General features: G+C 43.5%; 1 protein-coding gene across 4 annotated transcripts; it reads right to left on the bottom strand.

The window, feature by feature from the left end:
* Positions 1 to 1,319: 1,319 nt before the first annotated feature.
* On the bottom strand, positions 1,320 to 7,343 carry LOC109909906 (neutral cholesterol ester hydrolase 1). 4 transcript variants are annotated; one of them, XM_020508986.2, is made up of 7 exons: positions 7,031 to 7,308; positions 6,273 to 6,412; positions 4,345 to 4,570; positions 4,190 to 4,259; positions 3,875 to 4,046; positions 3,654 to 3,793; positions 1,320 to 3,573 (listed from the first exon to the last, which is right to left on the bottom strand). In XM_020508986.2, the coding sequence occupies exons 1-7, from the start codon at positions 7,140 to 7,142 to the stop codon at positions 3,096 to 3,098; spliced, it is 1,338 nt and encodes a 445-aa protein (XP_020364575.1). In that variant the 5' UTR covers positions 7,143 to 7,308; the 3' UTR covers positions 1,320 to 3,095. The 4 variants fall into 4 exon arrangements, with proteins under 4 accessions (XP_020364575.1, XP_031652439.1, XP_020364576.1 ...); XM_031796579.1 differs by having other exon boundaries at positions 6,260 to 6,412; positions 7,031 to 7,304; XM_020508987.2 differs by lacking the exon at positions 6,273 to 6,412 and having other exon boundaries at positions 7,031 to 7,343.
* Positions 7,344 to 16,828: the final 9,485 nt, after the last annotated feature.

The following is a 16,828-nucleotide window of genomic DNA, read 5'->3' as shown; positions in this document are numbered from 1 at the left end:
AGGTAGTGCAGCTTGTCCAGGATGGCACATCAATGTGAGCTGTGGCAAGAAGGTTTGCTGTGTCTGTCAGCGTAGTGTCCAGAGCATGGAGGCACTACCAGGAGGCAGGCCAGTACATCAGGTGACGTGGAGGAGGCCGTAGGAGGGCAACAACCCAGCAGCAGGACCGCTACCTCCGCCTTTGTGCAAGGAGGAGCACTGCCAGAGCCCTGCAAAATGACCTCCAGCAGGCCACAAATGTGTATGTGTCTGCTCAAACGGTCAGAAACAGACTCCATGAGGGTGGTATGAGGGTCCGACGTCCACAGGTGGGGGTTGTGCTTACAGCCCAACACCGTGCAGGACGTTTGGCATTTGACAGAGAACACCAAGATTGGCAAATTCGCCACTGGCGCCCTGTGCTCTTCACAGATGAAAGCAGGTTCACACTGAGCACGTGAGACAGACGTGACAGTCTGGCAACGCCGTGGAGAATGTTCTGCTGCCTGCAACATCCTCCAGCATGACCGGTTTGGCGGTGGGTCAGTCATGGTGTGGGGTGGCATTTCTTTGGGGAGCCGCATAGCCCTCCATGTGCTCGCCAGAGGTAGCCTGACTGCCATTAGGTACCGAGATGAGATCCTCAGACCCCTTGTGAGACCATATGCTGGTGCGGTTGGCCCTGGGTTCCTCCTAATGCAAGACAATGCTAGACCTCATGTGGCTGGAGTGTGTCAGTAGTTCCTGCAAGAGGAAGGCATTGATGCTATGGACTGGCCCGCCCGTTCCCCAGACCTGAATCCAATTGAGCACATCTGGGACATCATGTCTCGCTCCATCCACCAACGCCACGTTGCACCACAGACTGTCCAGGAGTTGGCGGATGCTTTAGTCCAGGTCTGGGAGGAGATCCCTCAGGAGACCATCCGCCACCTCATCAGGAGCATGCCCAGGCGTTGTAGGGAGGTCATACAGGTACGTGGAGGCCACACACACTACTGAGCCTCATTTTGACTTGTTTTAAGGACATTACATCAAAGTTGGATCAGCCTGTAGTGTGGTTTTCCACTTTAATTTTGAGTGTGACTCGAAATCCAGACCTCCATGGGTTGATCAATTTGATTTCCATTGATAATTTTGTGATTTTGTTGTCAGCACATTCAACTATGTAAAGAAAAAAGTATTTAATAAGAATATTTAATTCATTCAGATCTTGGATGTGTTATTTTAGTGTTCCCTTTAGTTTTTGGAGCAGTGTATATTACAATACTGTGCTCAGAACAGGAAGTTAGCTGAACCAATACACGCCACTGAAACTTCAGATCCATTTAGACTCAACATCAGATAAAATATATATTTTATGTACATATATTCATTAGTTTAAATTCTCTCCAGTGATAATATAAAACTTCACAGTTTTGAAGCTCAAACGGAGGCCTTTGTTCCCTACCAGTTTACAGTCAGTTGATTCTTGGAAGGGGTTTTCTAATCTGTAGGGCACAACAGTGTCACCATCTGTCTAGTAGTGGTATTACACCCAGGGTCAATAGCCAGGCCCAGAGCCATATGTCTAAATGTATGACTTTGGCCAGGCCTAAAGTACATTGAAATGTCCGAGTGGTCAACAAATATCAGGCAAAATGAAAACACATCAACATAATACGCCAAACCAATAGCTACGTACATTGTGTGAGAAAAGAGGACAGATCTTTCTAAAATAAAAGCCCATTTGGAATACCTGGAATTCCTGGTTCACATGGCTTTATATCTTCACATAACACAAACACCTGATCCTTTGATGGATTTAGAACAGACAATATTCCTTATACTAAAAAAACACACGTGTTCTATGGTCAATGTTCTCTCTGCACATAACATATCTTCACACTGGGCACAGACGTCATTTCAACGTGTAGGTTTGATTTACATTTGGTTGAGTTGTCAATAACGTAAATTCAACGTGAAATCAACAAACAATTTCACCATGTCATTGGATTTAGGTCAAAAGTTGTGTGAAAAAAATGACAAAATTCCCTTAGGTTAATGACTTTTTGCAAATCCAATCAGTTTTCATCACATTTTTTTTAAGTGGAAAAAATGTTGATTCATCTTTTGCCCAGTGAGTTACTTCATTTCTAAAATAATATCTATAAAAAATACTTTTCAGCCTGTCTGGTCTCATGCCGTGTCAGATTCTCTCTTAGTGGTCCTATACCCTGGTAAAACACTGTTCCTCGGGGGCTGTAGTTAAAACATGTGGTGAGGTCTGTTTTTGGCCCTCTTCTGCCTGCTTCTCTAAGCTTGGAATGGTCAAATAAATAAATACAACATATTATTGCACAACCCAGAGATTCCACACAGATGTGTATGTTGGTCAGTCTTTCAGTGTATCAGACTGTTAGCATTCAAAGCTTTAAATCAGTTTCCATAGACAGCTGACAGTTCACGGTCTTTACATTGAACAACCACAGGATCAGCTAGGTAGTCAAAAGGAAAGAGGCATGGGAGGTGTGGTTGTCTGGTTGCCTGGACATTTTAGTCCTAGTGGTGCTCCTATTGGGTTCTAGGTTGTGATCCTATAGTTTTGATTCTCAACATAACTTGGGTTCCATAGGGTTCTGTCGTGGTCTAGACTACTATTTTAGATGGTCTGGTCACACAAATTTCCTAAGTGGCAAAGGTCCGGATGGGTATTGTCATCTGTCGGCGTAGTAACAAACCCGCCCTTCGCAACGCATGTAACTCTAAACTGTTCAAACAATTCACACCCCTTCTGCTGGCGGAGACAAAACGTAGCAGTTTTAAAGCAAATTTTCTGTAATTCCCCACATTTTGACATGGGGCAAAAAAAACTGTTGCAGTTTTAAAGCAAATTTCCTGCAATTCTACACATTTTGCCATGTCTTCTTATGTGTGTTCATATGATACCTGAGTGATTCAACAAAATCCATGGGGGCCCCCTTGGGGTCGAGTCCCCTGCCCATGATAACTACTCAACAGCAGTAAGTTAAAAGCCTGATTGATTTCTTAAAAAATAGATTTTAAACACACTGTCCGTATCGACCCTATTCTGGGTCCGATTCCAGACCGCGGTCCGCCTGTTGAGTATGGCTGTTCTAGAGGTTGTGGTCTAGCCACTGGATGTAGTTGTCCAGACTCCTCTGGCCAACGGAGGACAAAAACGGCCAAAAGGAGAAGACCATGCAGCCGTGGAAACCGTCGTCATAGTGAACACTGGTAACCGTGACGCCCGCGTCCTGTAGTCTCCTGGCGTACATCAACCCATCGTCCCTCAGAACATCGAACTCACACGTCATCACGTACGCTCGCGGCGTTCTACCCAGAATCCCCTGTTCTGCAAGCAACGGCGCCGCTCGCACATCCACCAACCCCGGCACTATCCCCGTGACCTCCCGCGACCCAGTCTCTATGCCAACGGGCAGGTAATGCTTTTGGTGTTTGGCCGCGAGCAGGGAGGTCCAGTTGAGATGAGAACGGATGGAAGGAGAGATGGAGGGATGAAGGAGGGAGGAGGGGGAGGAGAGGAGATGAGGGAGGAGAGAGGGATCAGCCCCCAGGTAAATCAGCCAGAACCTAGAGAGCGAAAGGAAGGTTAGTAACAGGCGTGTGTGTGTGTGTGTGTGTGTGTGTGTGTGTGTGTGTGTGTGTTGTACCTGGCCATGAGGTGTCGGTGCAGGATGGGTACGTTGTGGTTCTGTTGGTAGGACGGGGTGTTCAGGTCTAGAGCCTGGAGGACTGGGTAGATCAACGCCTGGATACTGAACTTCACACTCATACTGTCATCTGCAGAAATCTGTGGCCAGAAAAAAAATGTGAGTGTGTGTGTGTTTATGTGTGTGAGTGTGTGCATGTGTGTAAGTTTACATGTGTGTACCCGCTGGGCCACGGCTGCAGCAAGGTTCCCCCCAGAGCTGTCTCCAGACACCCCCACCCTGGCTGGGTTGACCCCAAAGTGCTGCAAGACCTCTGGGGACAGGAAGGCCCTGGACGCTGCTAGAGCATCATGGTACTGGTCTGGAAACACTGAATCAGGGGCCAAGCGGTAACTATGGTAACAACAATTAAAACACCATAAGTTAAGTTAGTATAAGTGCCTTGCTCATGGGCACAATGGTAGCCTTCCGGTTTCCAGTTCGGTTCCCATATGATTTATGTAGATATATTTTTTAAGTATTATTCTGATACTCACTCAACCGACACAACGACTGTATCCAGCTCTTCAGCCATCCTCCTACACAGCAGGTCATAAGATCTCATTCCTACACATACATACAAATGCAGAACATTTTGTGCATAAACACATATGGAATGTTTAAAAAGACACTCTAGCACACACACACTTACGTCCGCTGCCAAGGGCCCATCCCCCACCATGGAAGTAAAGCACTCCCCTCCTGAGCTTGGCTCCTCCTCCAACTGGCTGGAACACTCGTGCGGGTACGCCCCCCAAGGCAGAGTCAGTGACACGTACAGTAGGACTAGACCATGGCTCAATCACCTCCAACCGAGACACCACAGAGTTCAACATATGGACACTGTGACACAACCCTAGAGCTTGCGCCGCATCACCCTGGAACACACACACACGCTCAGTTTAATATCTGCACACAGTGATGGGATGTAAAAACTACAACCAGCCATCCAGATATACTGTATAGGGTGTGGGGACTGGTACTGCAGGTCTCAGTGTGATCAGTGTGTGTAATCTTCTACAGTATTACTAATAAGCTAGGTAGGTGTTTGGACTGGTAGTTCAGGTTAGGTAGAGACACAGGTTAAGGCGTGTTGATGACTCTCAGCCACTCCCCACTCTCTATTTCATCAGATCCTTACTGTTGTTGACCACTGTTGCACAAGGCCAGGCTACTTTCTGGAAAAGAATGCAGTTTCTGGAAAAGAATGCAGTGTACTCAACTTATCACCACACAAGGCCTGTGTGTATGTCCTTATTGTAGCTGGCCAATGATAGAGGTTCAAAGTTCAGACAGTCTGGTCAAGTAAAGGCCTATAATGTCATGCTACTATTCTCCAACCCAAAACACTATTACCAGAGGTGTCATGCCCATAGGGGGCACAGGGGTACGTGCCCCCACAGATACATCATTTGTTTTACTTTTTCTCTGTGACACTACTAGCCACTTAGCAATTATTTGAAGCTGGGTTTAACTAGCCCAGATTGGGAACCTATCTCCCAACCTCATAACTAGCTACCAAGAAGCCATTTCAGGCTATCAATCAAGTTAGACAAGCTAGCTTGTCCATCTATCTTAGCTGGCATGCCTGCTGGCAATGTTGGTAGAGTTTAGAAAAGCAATGTACTGAATAAGACCCAGATATTAGCAGAGATGCAGAGAAGCATATTTAGTTTGTTTAAAAAAAGAACCACTAGTCAGCAGTATACAGATAGCTCAAGAGGTATGCTTAGATATGATGAAATATAGTTGTATTGGCCTCCCACGTGGCGCAGTGCTAAGGCGCCACTACAGCCTGGGGTTCACCACTACAGCCTGGGACCCCATAGGGTGGCACACAATTGGCCCAGCGACGTTTGGGTTAGGGGAGGGTCGAACTTTGTTTCCTCCGACACATTGGTGCGGCTGACTTCCAGATTAAGTGAGCAGTGTTAAGAAGCAGCGTGTTTTGGCGGGTCATGTGTTGTAGTATGTGTCGAATTGCTACACTTTATCTTGGCCAGGTCGCAGTTGCAAATGAGAACTTGTTCTCAACTAGCCTACCTGGTTAAATAAAGGTGAAATAAAACATTTAAAATGTTTCAGAGGACGCATGTCTCGACCGTCGCCTCTCCCAAGACTGTTGGGGAGTTGCAGCAATGAGACAAGGTCTTAACTAAATTGAGGAGAAATGGGGTAAAAAATATATATATATATATAGAAATAGACCGATTGTTTTTACATAGAATTAAGCATATTTATTATGGCTCAAGATTGCAGGGGAAAGCTGTCTCAGGTGTTTGAAAAATGTTCAATTCTCAAATGTATTCCCCAGACCACATCCCTTACATACTTTGTGCCACCACAGATTTTTGGGGTGCATGACGCCCCTGATTGGTGCCCTTAATGGACTGTCAAGGTACGATAGGTTATTTGACTGTCCTGTGGGCTGTATGACCTGATGGGACTCATAGGCTAACCAGTTCACTGCACTAATGTCATGAACCGACTAATTATATTATTCAATACTATTTACAGCAAAACACCTGCCTTAACTAATACGTTCTATTCTATTTTCAAGTCATTACCAGTCAGTCCTACCGCATGTATGAAGCTCCGGAACAGCGCGTCCAGCAGAATGAGCTTCCAGGGCTCGCTCACCGCACTCGGTAACGGAGTATAGACGTAGTAGGCAGCCGCCACCGACAGCAGCACGCCCCCGGACCAGCGGAGCCTCATAACTGCAGGGAAAACGGACTGTCACCGGGGTACGTTCACCCGATAAAAGAGATGTGAATTGAATTCACGGTAACTCGTTTTTTTCTGTATCCCCGTGGTTGGTAGAGGTCGGTTTAACATTGGGGGTAAACCAGAAACGTAGCCAAGAATGAGGATTAATAGTGGTGTCAGAATAAAAGTCCTGTTATGATTTTTTTTTAATGGATTCCAAGTATTTTTGTTCAACAAGCCCATTAGAGTCCAGTAGGCCTACAATATAAAATCAGATACAAGAGCATCTGTTATCAATATTATACCTTTCAAAATAGGCCTATATGTTGTGGATTGCAGTCTGAGGTGGCTTTTATTTTGATGTTTGCTCCCGGCTTTTGCTTTCGAAAGTTAGCTGCATTACGTAAAAGCTGATAAGAAATCCTCAGGATTGCGTAAAGAGACGCGTAGCTCTCATGGGAACTGTAGTTTATACTAGTAAAACTATTCAGAGTCAACTACAACAAGATGGAGAACTTGACAAATGTTTCGTCAGGAATAATTGAATACGTTTGAAGGGACAACCACAAAGTCGATATATGTAATTAATAAGGAGTGACAATCAGTGCTGGGCTTGAACGTCTACTCACCCGTAGCATGAAGGCACAGAGTTTCTAAACCCAGAGACGCAACATCGCAAACTGTCACGTTTTCATGTTCGTCAAAAACAACTTTAAGGAATGCCTGATTTGACGTTCGCATTTCGGCATGACACGACCATTACACCCGCCGACGTGTTTCTAAGCATGAGTTTAACTAGCCAACGTAGCCATGACATCGCCTACAAGTGTTCTCGGGGATTTCTATCGCAGAGGCAGTTTCTGCCTATCTTCACACTGTACTGTCTTTGATAAAGGTCTCTTGCCTTTTTATGTGAAAGTGTCATTCTCTTCTTCTGCCACCAGATAGCAGCATCTAAATGGCCTCAAAAATACACTGCCTTCTGAAAGTATTCAGACACCTTTGACCTCAAAATGTTGTTACGTTAGTCTTATTCCTTATCAATTTACACACAATACCCCATAATTACAAAGAAAAAACAGGTTTTTAGACATTTTTGCTAATTTATATATATATATAAAAAAAACTTTAATATCACATTTATGTAAATGTTGTCTTAGGTCTCTCTTTATGTAGTGCTGTGTTGTCTCTTGTCGTGTGTTTTGTCCAATTAAATTTATATATATATATATATATATATATATATATATATATATATATATATATATATATATATATATATATATATAAAATTAATTATATTAATTAATTATATTATTATATATATATATTTTTTTTTTATCTCAGTCCCCGTCCCTGCAGGAGGCCTTTTGCCTTTTGGTAGGCCGACAGTGAAAATAAGAATTAGTTCTTAACTGACTTGCCTAGTTATTAAATATAATTTTTTTAAGTATTCAGAGCCTTTACCCAGTACTTTGTTGAAGAACCTTCGACAGCGATTACAGCATTGAGTCTTCTTGGGTATGACGCTACAACCAAATACAATGCTTTTATTTTTTTTATTTTTTTTTATTTAGGAATAACTTGTTCCTTGCCACCCATTCTGAAACTAACTGCAGCTCTTTAAGTGTTGCAGTGATTTCACTCACTGTAGTAGCTGACGTGGATAGTGTTGAGTCATCCGCATACATAGACACACTGGCTTTACTCAAGGCCAGTGGCATGTCATTAGTAAAGATTGAAAAAAAGTAAGGGGCCTAGACAGCTGTCCTGGATAATTCCTGATTCTACCTGGATTATGTTGGAGAGGCTTCCATTAAAGAACACCTTCTGTGTTCTGTTAGACAGGTAACTCCTTGTCCACAATATTGCAGGGGGTATAAAGCCATAACACATATGTTTTTCCATCAGCAGACCATGATCGATAATGTCAAAAGCCGCACTGAATTCTAACATAACAGTTGCCAGAATCTTTTTATCATCAATTTTTCTCAGCCAATCATCAGTCATTGGTGCTTACTAAGGGTCGGTAACAGGCTGATTGGTCGGCTATTTGAGCCAAAAAGGGGGCTTTCCTATTCTTGGGTAGCGTAATTACTTTTGCTTCCCTCCAGGCCTGAGGGCACATACTTTCTAGTAGGCTTAGATTGAAGATGTGGCAAATAGGAGTGGCAATATTGTCCGCTATTATCCTCAGTAATTTTCCAGCGTTTGTTGCTGGCATGTCATGCCTAAGTTTGATAATCTTGCCAATTAAATAATCATTAAAGTAAATGGCAATATCAGTGGGTTTTGTGATGAATGAGCCATCTGACTCAATGAATGATGGAGCTGAGTTTGCCTTTTTGCCCAAAATTTCATTTAAAGTGCTCCAAAGCTTTTTACTATCATTCTTTATGTAATTTCTTTGTTTCATAGTGTAGGTTCATCTGCTTTTTATTGAGTTTAGTCTCATGATTTCTCCATTTGCAGTACATTTGCCAATCAGTTGTGCAGCCAGACTTATTTGCCATTTTGCCTCATCCCTCGCAACCATACCATTTTTTAATTCCTCATCAATCTACGAGGATTTAACAATTTGCAGTCATTTTCTTAATGTAACTGGAATAAGCAATTTCATAAATGTGTCAAGTGCAGCGTCTGTTTGCTCCTCATTACACACCACAGACCAACACATATTCTTTACATCAACAACATAGGAATAGCTACAAAACTTATTGTATGACCTTTTATAAACTATATTAGGCCCAGTTTTTGGGACTTTGGTTTTCCTAGATATGGCTACTATATTGTGATCACTACATCCGTAGTACTACTATCCGCCCATTACTACCCCTCATATCATTTGTTGAACCTTTTACAGGCCCAAAAGAAGCAGGTTAGCATACGCCCACTGCTCCCGGTGATAGGTCCAGACCTCCCACAGCAGGCAGTGCCCTGTCAGATCCAGAGAGAGGGAAAGGAGCCGAACTCAACGACGAAGTCTCTGCTGGAGTCAGCATAGTTGGAGTCAGCACAGCCGTTGCAGACACAGGCAATCCCGGCGATGAAGCCACAGGTAGATCAGACACCAGAACGAGAAGCTATTCCTTATGTCAATCTGCTCCGAACCTCTTGCAGACACTCCAGTCCTCTTAGCAGCATGCCACTGCCTTCGGTTTCCACGACTTGTGACATGGGACCAACACTAATTGGAACAATCCTCTTGCTGTTCTCCGTCCACTCCACTACAAGATGGAGGAGGACAAGAAGATGGAGACGACTTCCTCTGCATGCAAGTTCCAGGTAGCAAAGGCCATTCGTGTAGGGACAGATGACAAGGCGGGTATACATTCATCAGGCCGGAACGGCGTCCAGTCACAGGAGTTAAGAATGAGAAAGTTCCAATTTGCGTTTTCCCCATAAGTTCATGCAGAATTGAAATGTGCTTGCTAAGGATAGCTACCTCATTCCTGTAAACCTCTGCAAGCAAACAATTGTTGCATTGTCAATATTGTTCCGGATAAGAATGTAATAAACACAGCTTCGACATCGCTGGAAAAGTTAGTTTGCTATTCCTGTCACGACTTCTGCCGAAGTCGATGCCTCTCCTTGTTCGGGCGGTGCTCGGCGATCGACGTCACCGGTCTTCTAGCCATCATTGATCTATGTTTAATTTTCCATTGGTTTTGTCTGGTCTTCTTACACACCTGGTTCCAATCCAATCCCATTCATTATATGTTGTGTATTTAACCCTCTGTTTCCCCTCATGTCCTTGTCAGAGATTGTTTATTGTTATGTTCATGTTTTATGGATTGGTGTGCAACGGGTTTCTTGTACCCACATTTTATTATGGACTTTGGTTTTGGAGTTTTTGTTTTGAGTTATTAAAATACTCCAGTTATACCAAGTTTGATTCTCCTGCGCTTGACTTCCCTGCCACCTACATACACGACGTGACAATTCCAGGCGATGTGGGCTCCATTGCAACCTAGCTAGCTAGCTGGTAGCTGGTGTTGACATATATCCCAAAATAAAAACAAAATAAACATCGGAAACAACAGCGCGGAATAATAGGTCGAGGTGTGTTGAATTGTGTTTGGGAAATAAAGATAGACATGGTTTTATAAAGGTAGTGGTCATATTTAATTCAGTACAGAAATTTGTAGGCGGCTTAACTTACCCTGTCCTGGGACTAAACTTGTGTGCCAAGAGACCACTCTTTTTGGAAAAGCTATATGTTTTCAAAACTGCAATATGTACATAAATTCAGATTATGTCCGGGGATACACAACATCCTGAAATATACAGCACCAGTCAAAAGATTGTGTGCAAAGCTGTCACCAAGGCAAAGGGTGGCTACTTGGAAGAATCTCAAATATAAAATATATTTTGATTTGTTGAACACTTTTTTGGTTACAACATGATTCCATATGTGTTATTTCATAGTTTTGATGTCTTCACTATTACTCTACAATGTAGACAATAGTACAATTATAGAAAAACCCTTGAATGAGTAGTCCAAACTTTTGACTGGTACTGTGTATATACAGTTGAAGTCGGAAGTTTACATATACCTTAGTCAAATACATTTCAACTCAGTTTTTCACAATTTCTGACATTTAATTCTAGTAAAAATCCCCTGTCTTAGGTCAGTTAGGATCACCAATATATTTTAAGAATGTGAAATGTCAGAACAATAGTAGAGAAAATAATTTCTTTCAGCTTTCATTTCTTTCATTACATTCCCAGTGGGACAGAAGTGTACATACACTCAATTAGTATTTGGTATTATTGCCTTGAAATTGTTTAACTTGGGTCAAATGTTTTGGGTAGCCTTCCACAAGCTTCCCACAATAAGTTGGGTGAATTTTGGCCCATTCCTCCTTACAGAGCTGATGTAACTGAGTCAGGTTTGTAGGCCTCCTTGCTCACACATGCTTTTGTTTCTGGTTCTGCCCACAAATTTTCTATAGGATGGAGGTCAGGGCATTTTGATGGCCACTCCAATACCTTGACTTTGTTGTCCTTAAGCCATTTTGCCACAACTTTGGAAGTATGCTTGGGGTCATTGTCCATTTGGAAGACCCATTGGCGACCAAGTTTTAACCTCCTGTCGATGTCTTGAGATGTTGCTTCAATATATACACATCATTTTACTACCTCATGATGCCATCTATTTTGTGAAGTGCAACAGCCCCTCCTGCAGCAAAGCACCCACACAACATGATGATGCCACCCCCGTGCTTCACGGCTGGGATGGTGTTCTTCAGCTTGCAAGCCTCCCCCTTTTTCCTCCAAACATAACAATGGTCATTATGGCCAAACAGTTCTATTTTTGTTTCATCAGACCAGAGGATATTTCTCCAAAAAGTATGATCTTTGTCCCCATATGCAGTTGCAAACCATAGTCTGGCTTTCTTATGGCGGTTTTGGAGCAGTGGCTTCTTCCTTGCTGAGCGGCCTTTCAGGTTATGTCGATATCAGACTCATTTTACTGTGGATGTAGATACTTTTGTACCTGTTTTCTCCAGCATCTTCACAAGGCCCTTTGCTGTTGTTCTGGGATTGATTTGCACTTTTTACACCAAAGTACGTTCATCTCTAGGAGACAGAACGCATCTCCTTCCTGAGCGGTATGACGGCTGCGTGGTCCCATGGTGTTTATACTTGCTTACTATTGTTTGTACAGATGAATGTGGTACCTTCGGGCGTTTGGAAATTGCTCCCAAGGATGAACCAGACTTGTGGAGGTCCACAATTGTTTTTCTGATGTCTTGGCAGATTTCTTTTCATTTTCCTATGATGTCAAGCAAAGAGGCACTGAGTTTGAAGGTAGGCCTTGAAATACATCCACAGGTACACCTCCAATTGACTCAAATGATGTCAATTAGCCTATCAGAAGCTTCTAAAGCCATAACATAATTTTCAGGAATTTTCCAAGCTGTTTAAAGGCACAGTCAACGTAGTCTATGTAAACTTCTGACCCACTGGAATTGTGATACAGTGAATTTTAAGTGAAATAATCTGTCTGTAAACAATTGTTGGAAAAATTACTTGTGCCATGCACAAAGTAGATGTCCTAACCGACTTGCCGAAACTATAGTTGGTTAACAAGGAATTTGTGGAGTGGTTGAAAAACTAGTTTTAATGACTCCAACCTAACTGTATGTAAACTTCCGACTTCAACTGTATATATGTATATACTACCATTCAAAAGTTTGGGGTCACTTAGAAGTGTCCTTGTTTAAAAAAGAAAAGCAAGAAATATCTTCATTAAATATCTCCATTAAAATAACATCAAATTGATCAGACATACGGTGGAGACATTGTTAATGTTGTCAATGACTATTATAGCTGGAAACTGCATATTTTTTTATGGAATATCTATATAGGCATACAGAGGCCCATTATCAGCAACCATCACTCCGGTCTTCCAATGGCATGTTGTGTTAGCTAATCCAAGTTCATCGTTTTTAAAAGGTTAATTAATCATTAGAAAACCCTTTTGCAATTATGTTAGCACAGCTGAAAACTGTTCTGATTAAAGAAGCAATAAAACTGGCCTTCTTTAGACTAGTTGAGTATCTGGAGCATCAGCATTTGTGGGTTCGATTACAGGCTCAAATTGGCCAGAAACAAAGACCTTTCTTCTGGAACTCATCAATCTATTCTTGCTCTGAGAAATGTAGGCTATTCCAATGCGAGAAATTGCCAAGAAACTGAAGATCTCCTACAACGCTGTGTACTACTCCCTTCACAGAACAGCGCAAACGGGCTCTAACCAGAATAGAAAGAGGAGTGTCTAGTTTGAGAAACAGACCCCTCAGAAGCCCTCAACTGGCAGCTTCATTAAAAAACACCAGTCTCAACATCAACAGTGAAGAGGCGACTCCAGGATGCTGGCCAATTAGGCAGAGTTGCAAAGAAAAAGCCATATCTCAGACTGGCCAATAAAAATAAAAGATTAAGATGGGCAAAAGAACACAGACACTGGACAGAGGAAGATTGGGAAAAAAAAGGGTTATGGACAGACTAATCTAAGTTTGAGGTGTTCGGATCACAAAGAAGAACATTCGTGAGATGCAGAAAAAATGAAAAGATGCCATCTGTCAAGCATTGTGGAGGCAATGTGATGGTCTGGGGGTGCTTTGGTGGTGGTAAAGTGGGAGATTTGTACTGGGTAAAAGGGATCTTGAAGAAGGAAGGCTAATACTCCATTTTGCAACGTCATGCCATACCCTGTGGACCCGAGCTTAATTGGAGCCAATTTCCTCCTACAATAGGATAATGACAACAAACTATGCAAGAACTATTTAGGGAAGAAGCAGTCAGCTGGTATTCTGTCTATAATGGAGTGGCCAGCACAGTCATTGGATCTCACCCCAATTTTTTATTTAGCTAGATAAGTCATTTAAGAACAAATTCTTATTTACAATGACAGCCTACCAGGGAACAGTGGGTTAACTGCCTTGTTCATGGACAGAACAACAGATTTAGACTTTGTCTGCTTTGATCTAGAAACCTTTCAGTTACTGGCCCAACACTCTAACCACTAGGCTACCTATTGAGCTGTTGTGGGAGCAGCTTGAGCATATGGTACGTAAGAAGTGCCCATCAAGCCAATCCAATTTGTGAGAGGTGCTTCAGGAAGCATGGGGTGAAATCTCTTCAGATTACCTCAACAAATTGACAACTAGAATGCCAAAGGTCTGCATATGTGTTATTTCATTGTTTTGATGTCTTCACTATTATTCTACAATGTAGAAAATAGTAAAAATATTGAAAAACCCTTGAATGAATAGGTTTGTCCATACCTTTGACTGGTACTATAAGTAGATATCTGTGTTAGAAAGAGTACTATATTTCCTTTTGACAGAGTGATGCTGAAGGTTAAAAAAAATGTACCACACTCTCACCTACTGCCTCCTATCCTTCACAAACAGACAGACTGACATAGAGAGGGAAAGGGAGTGTGGAGAGAGAGATAATTGAAAGTAACAATTAACCTATTGGAAAATTTTAATTGCATTGCCTTGACAACAGTCGTACCCAATACCCATTTATGCCAATAAAGCTCATTTCAATTTATTTGAGTTGAAAGAGAGAAAGAGGGAGGCTGAATTCCCTAACAATTGTCCTCCACCTAATCTTCCCACCTAACTGTCCTGACATGTTCGAGCAGGAGGGTCACAATAGCATGGAGCTTAGACCTAGAAAGGATTGTAAAGCAGTGCTGTAGACTGCTGGAGTAATATCATAACAGCACACTAGAATCCTGTCCTGGCAGGCAGGCAGGTCCATTATGTCATTATCAGATTGAAACAGAGCCAAAGTCTTCTGCTAGAGAATGTTACATTGGCACTATGGCACTCAGTCTAACTGTAGCAACCCTCAATGTGAGGGCACTACAGCCTCCACCCAGAGGTCTGGACCTCATGAGCTTGTCCTATAGTAGCAAGGTTGCCAGTTCAAGCCCTGTGTTGGCTGTTCTTGCTCTATCACCACAACACCATGATTTCTTAGCAGTTGGTTGCATCATGCTCACTCCATCTCGATTTTTTTAAACTGCTTGTATTGTAACAGGAACAGGTAGGAGAGGAAATGTGGTCATTAGAGCAGACATTCTGTTGAACCGGAAGGGTGATTACTTTCTCCCTTCCTCCCACTCTCCCCCTCTCCGGGCTGCCTGCAATGACCCTTTTTTTTAAATAACTCTCTTGCTCTGACTTTATGCAGACACACTGGACTCTACCCCCACAGTCACACATAGACTGACACCCCTACACACATATACACCCACACACACATAACATGCACACACATGCATACTGATGCCACACACACACACACACACACACACACACACACACACACACGCACACTTTCAGACTCACCACATATGCTGCTGCAACTGTCTTTTATCTATCCTGTAGCCTAGTCACTTTAGCCCTACCTACAGTGCCTTCGGGAAAGTATTCAGACTCCTTGACTTGTTCCACATTTTATTACGTTACAGCCTTATACTAAAATGTATTAAATAAAAGAAAAATCTCAGCAATCTACACACAATACCCCATAATGACAAAACAAAAACAGGTTTTTAGACATTTTTGCAAAAAATAAATATATGAAAAACAGAAAAAACGTATTTACATAAGTATTCAGACTCTTTGCTATGAGGTGCATCCTGTTTCCATTGATCATCCTTGAGATCATCCTTGTCTATATAAGGTCCTTGTCACGTTCTGACCTTTATTTCCTGTGTTCTGTATTTAGTTAGTATGGTCAGGGCGTGAGTTGGGTGGGCAGTCTATGTTTGTTTTTCTATAATTTGGGTATTTCTATGTTTCGGCCTAGTATGGTTCTCAATCAGAGGCAGGTGTCATTAGTTGTCTCTGATTGAGAATCATACTTAAGTAGCCTGGGTTTCACTGTGTGTTTGTGGGTGATTGTTCCTGTCTTTGTGTTTGCACCAGATGGGACTGTTTTAGGTTTGCTCACATTTGTTGTTTTGTTAGTTATCTCATGTGTAGTTTCTTTATAAATTAAAGAATATGAATAACCACCACGCTGCGCTTTGGTCCACCTCTCCTTCAGATGAAGAAAACCATTACAGAATCACCCACCCACCAAGGACCAAGCGGCGTGGTAACGGGCAACGGCAAAAGCAGCAGCAGCAGCAGGAGCAGCAGCAGGAGCAGCAGCAGGAGCAGCAGCAGGAGCAGGAGCAGCAGCAGCAGCAGGAGCAGCAGCAGCAGCAGGAGCAGCAGCAGCAGGAGCAGCAGCAGCAGCAGCAGCAGGAGCAGCAGGAGCAGCAGCAGCAGCAGCAGCAGCAGCAGCAGCAGCAGCAGGAGCAGCAGCAGCAGCAGTGGGAGAGGCTGCACTATTTGGAGAGATGGACTTGGGAGGAGATTCTAGACGGTAAAGGACCCTGGGCAGAGCCAGGAGAATATTGCCGCCCCAAGGCCGAGCTGGAGGCAGCAAAAGCAGAGAGGCGGCATTATGAGGAACTAGCACGGCAGAGCGGATGGAAGCCCGAGAGTCAGCCCCAAAAATGTCTTGGGGGGGGGGGGCTCACAGGGAGTATGGCTATGCCAGGTAGGAGACCTGTGCAAACTCCCTGTGGTTACCGGGGGGCAAGAGAGACCGGGCAGGCACCGTGTTATGCGGTGGAGCGCACGGTGTCCCCAGTGCGGGTGCACAGCCCGGTGCGGTACATTCCAGCTCCGCGTATCGGCCGGGCTAGAGTGGGCATCGAGCCAAGTGCCATGAAGCCGGCTCTACGCATCTGGTCTCCAGTGCGTCTCCTTGGGCCGGCTTACATGGCACCAACCTTGCGCACGGTGTCCCCGGTTCGCCTACATAGCCCAGTGCGGGCTATTCCACCTCGCCGCACTGGCAGGGCGACCGGGACCATTCAACCGGGTAAGGTTGGGCAGGCTCGG

This window comes from Oncorhynchus kisutch, linkage group LG18 (genome assembly GCF_002021735.2).
Source record: "Oncorhynchus kisutch isolate 150728-3 linkage group LG18, Okis_V2, whole genome shotgun sequence".
Lineage (NCBI taxonomy): Eukaryota > Metazoa > Chordata > Actinopteri > Salmoniformes > Salmonidae > Oncorhynchus > Oncorhynchus kisutch.
The sequence above is the reverse complement of the archived record's forward strand: the minus strand, read 5'-3'. Positions and strand labels throughout refer to the sequence as shown.

What these genes read in the sequence shown, in the direction of transcription:
- LOC109909906 (XM_020508986.2), bottom strand. Translation starts at nt 7,142, where the DNA reads ATGCGAACGTCAAATCAGGCATTCCTTAAAGTTGTTTTTGACGAACAT. An exon ending in TCTGTGCCTTCATGCTACGG is followed by an intron (nt 6,413 to 7,030) that starts GTGAGTAGACGT and finishes TTTTCCCTGCAG; the next exon opens with TTATGAGGCTCCGCTGGTCC. An exon ending in CTGCAGCCGTGGCCCAGCGG is followed by an intron (nt 3,794 to 3,874) that starts GTACACACATGT and finishes TTCTGGCCACAG; the next exon opens with ATTTCTGCAGATGACAGTAT.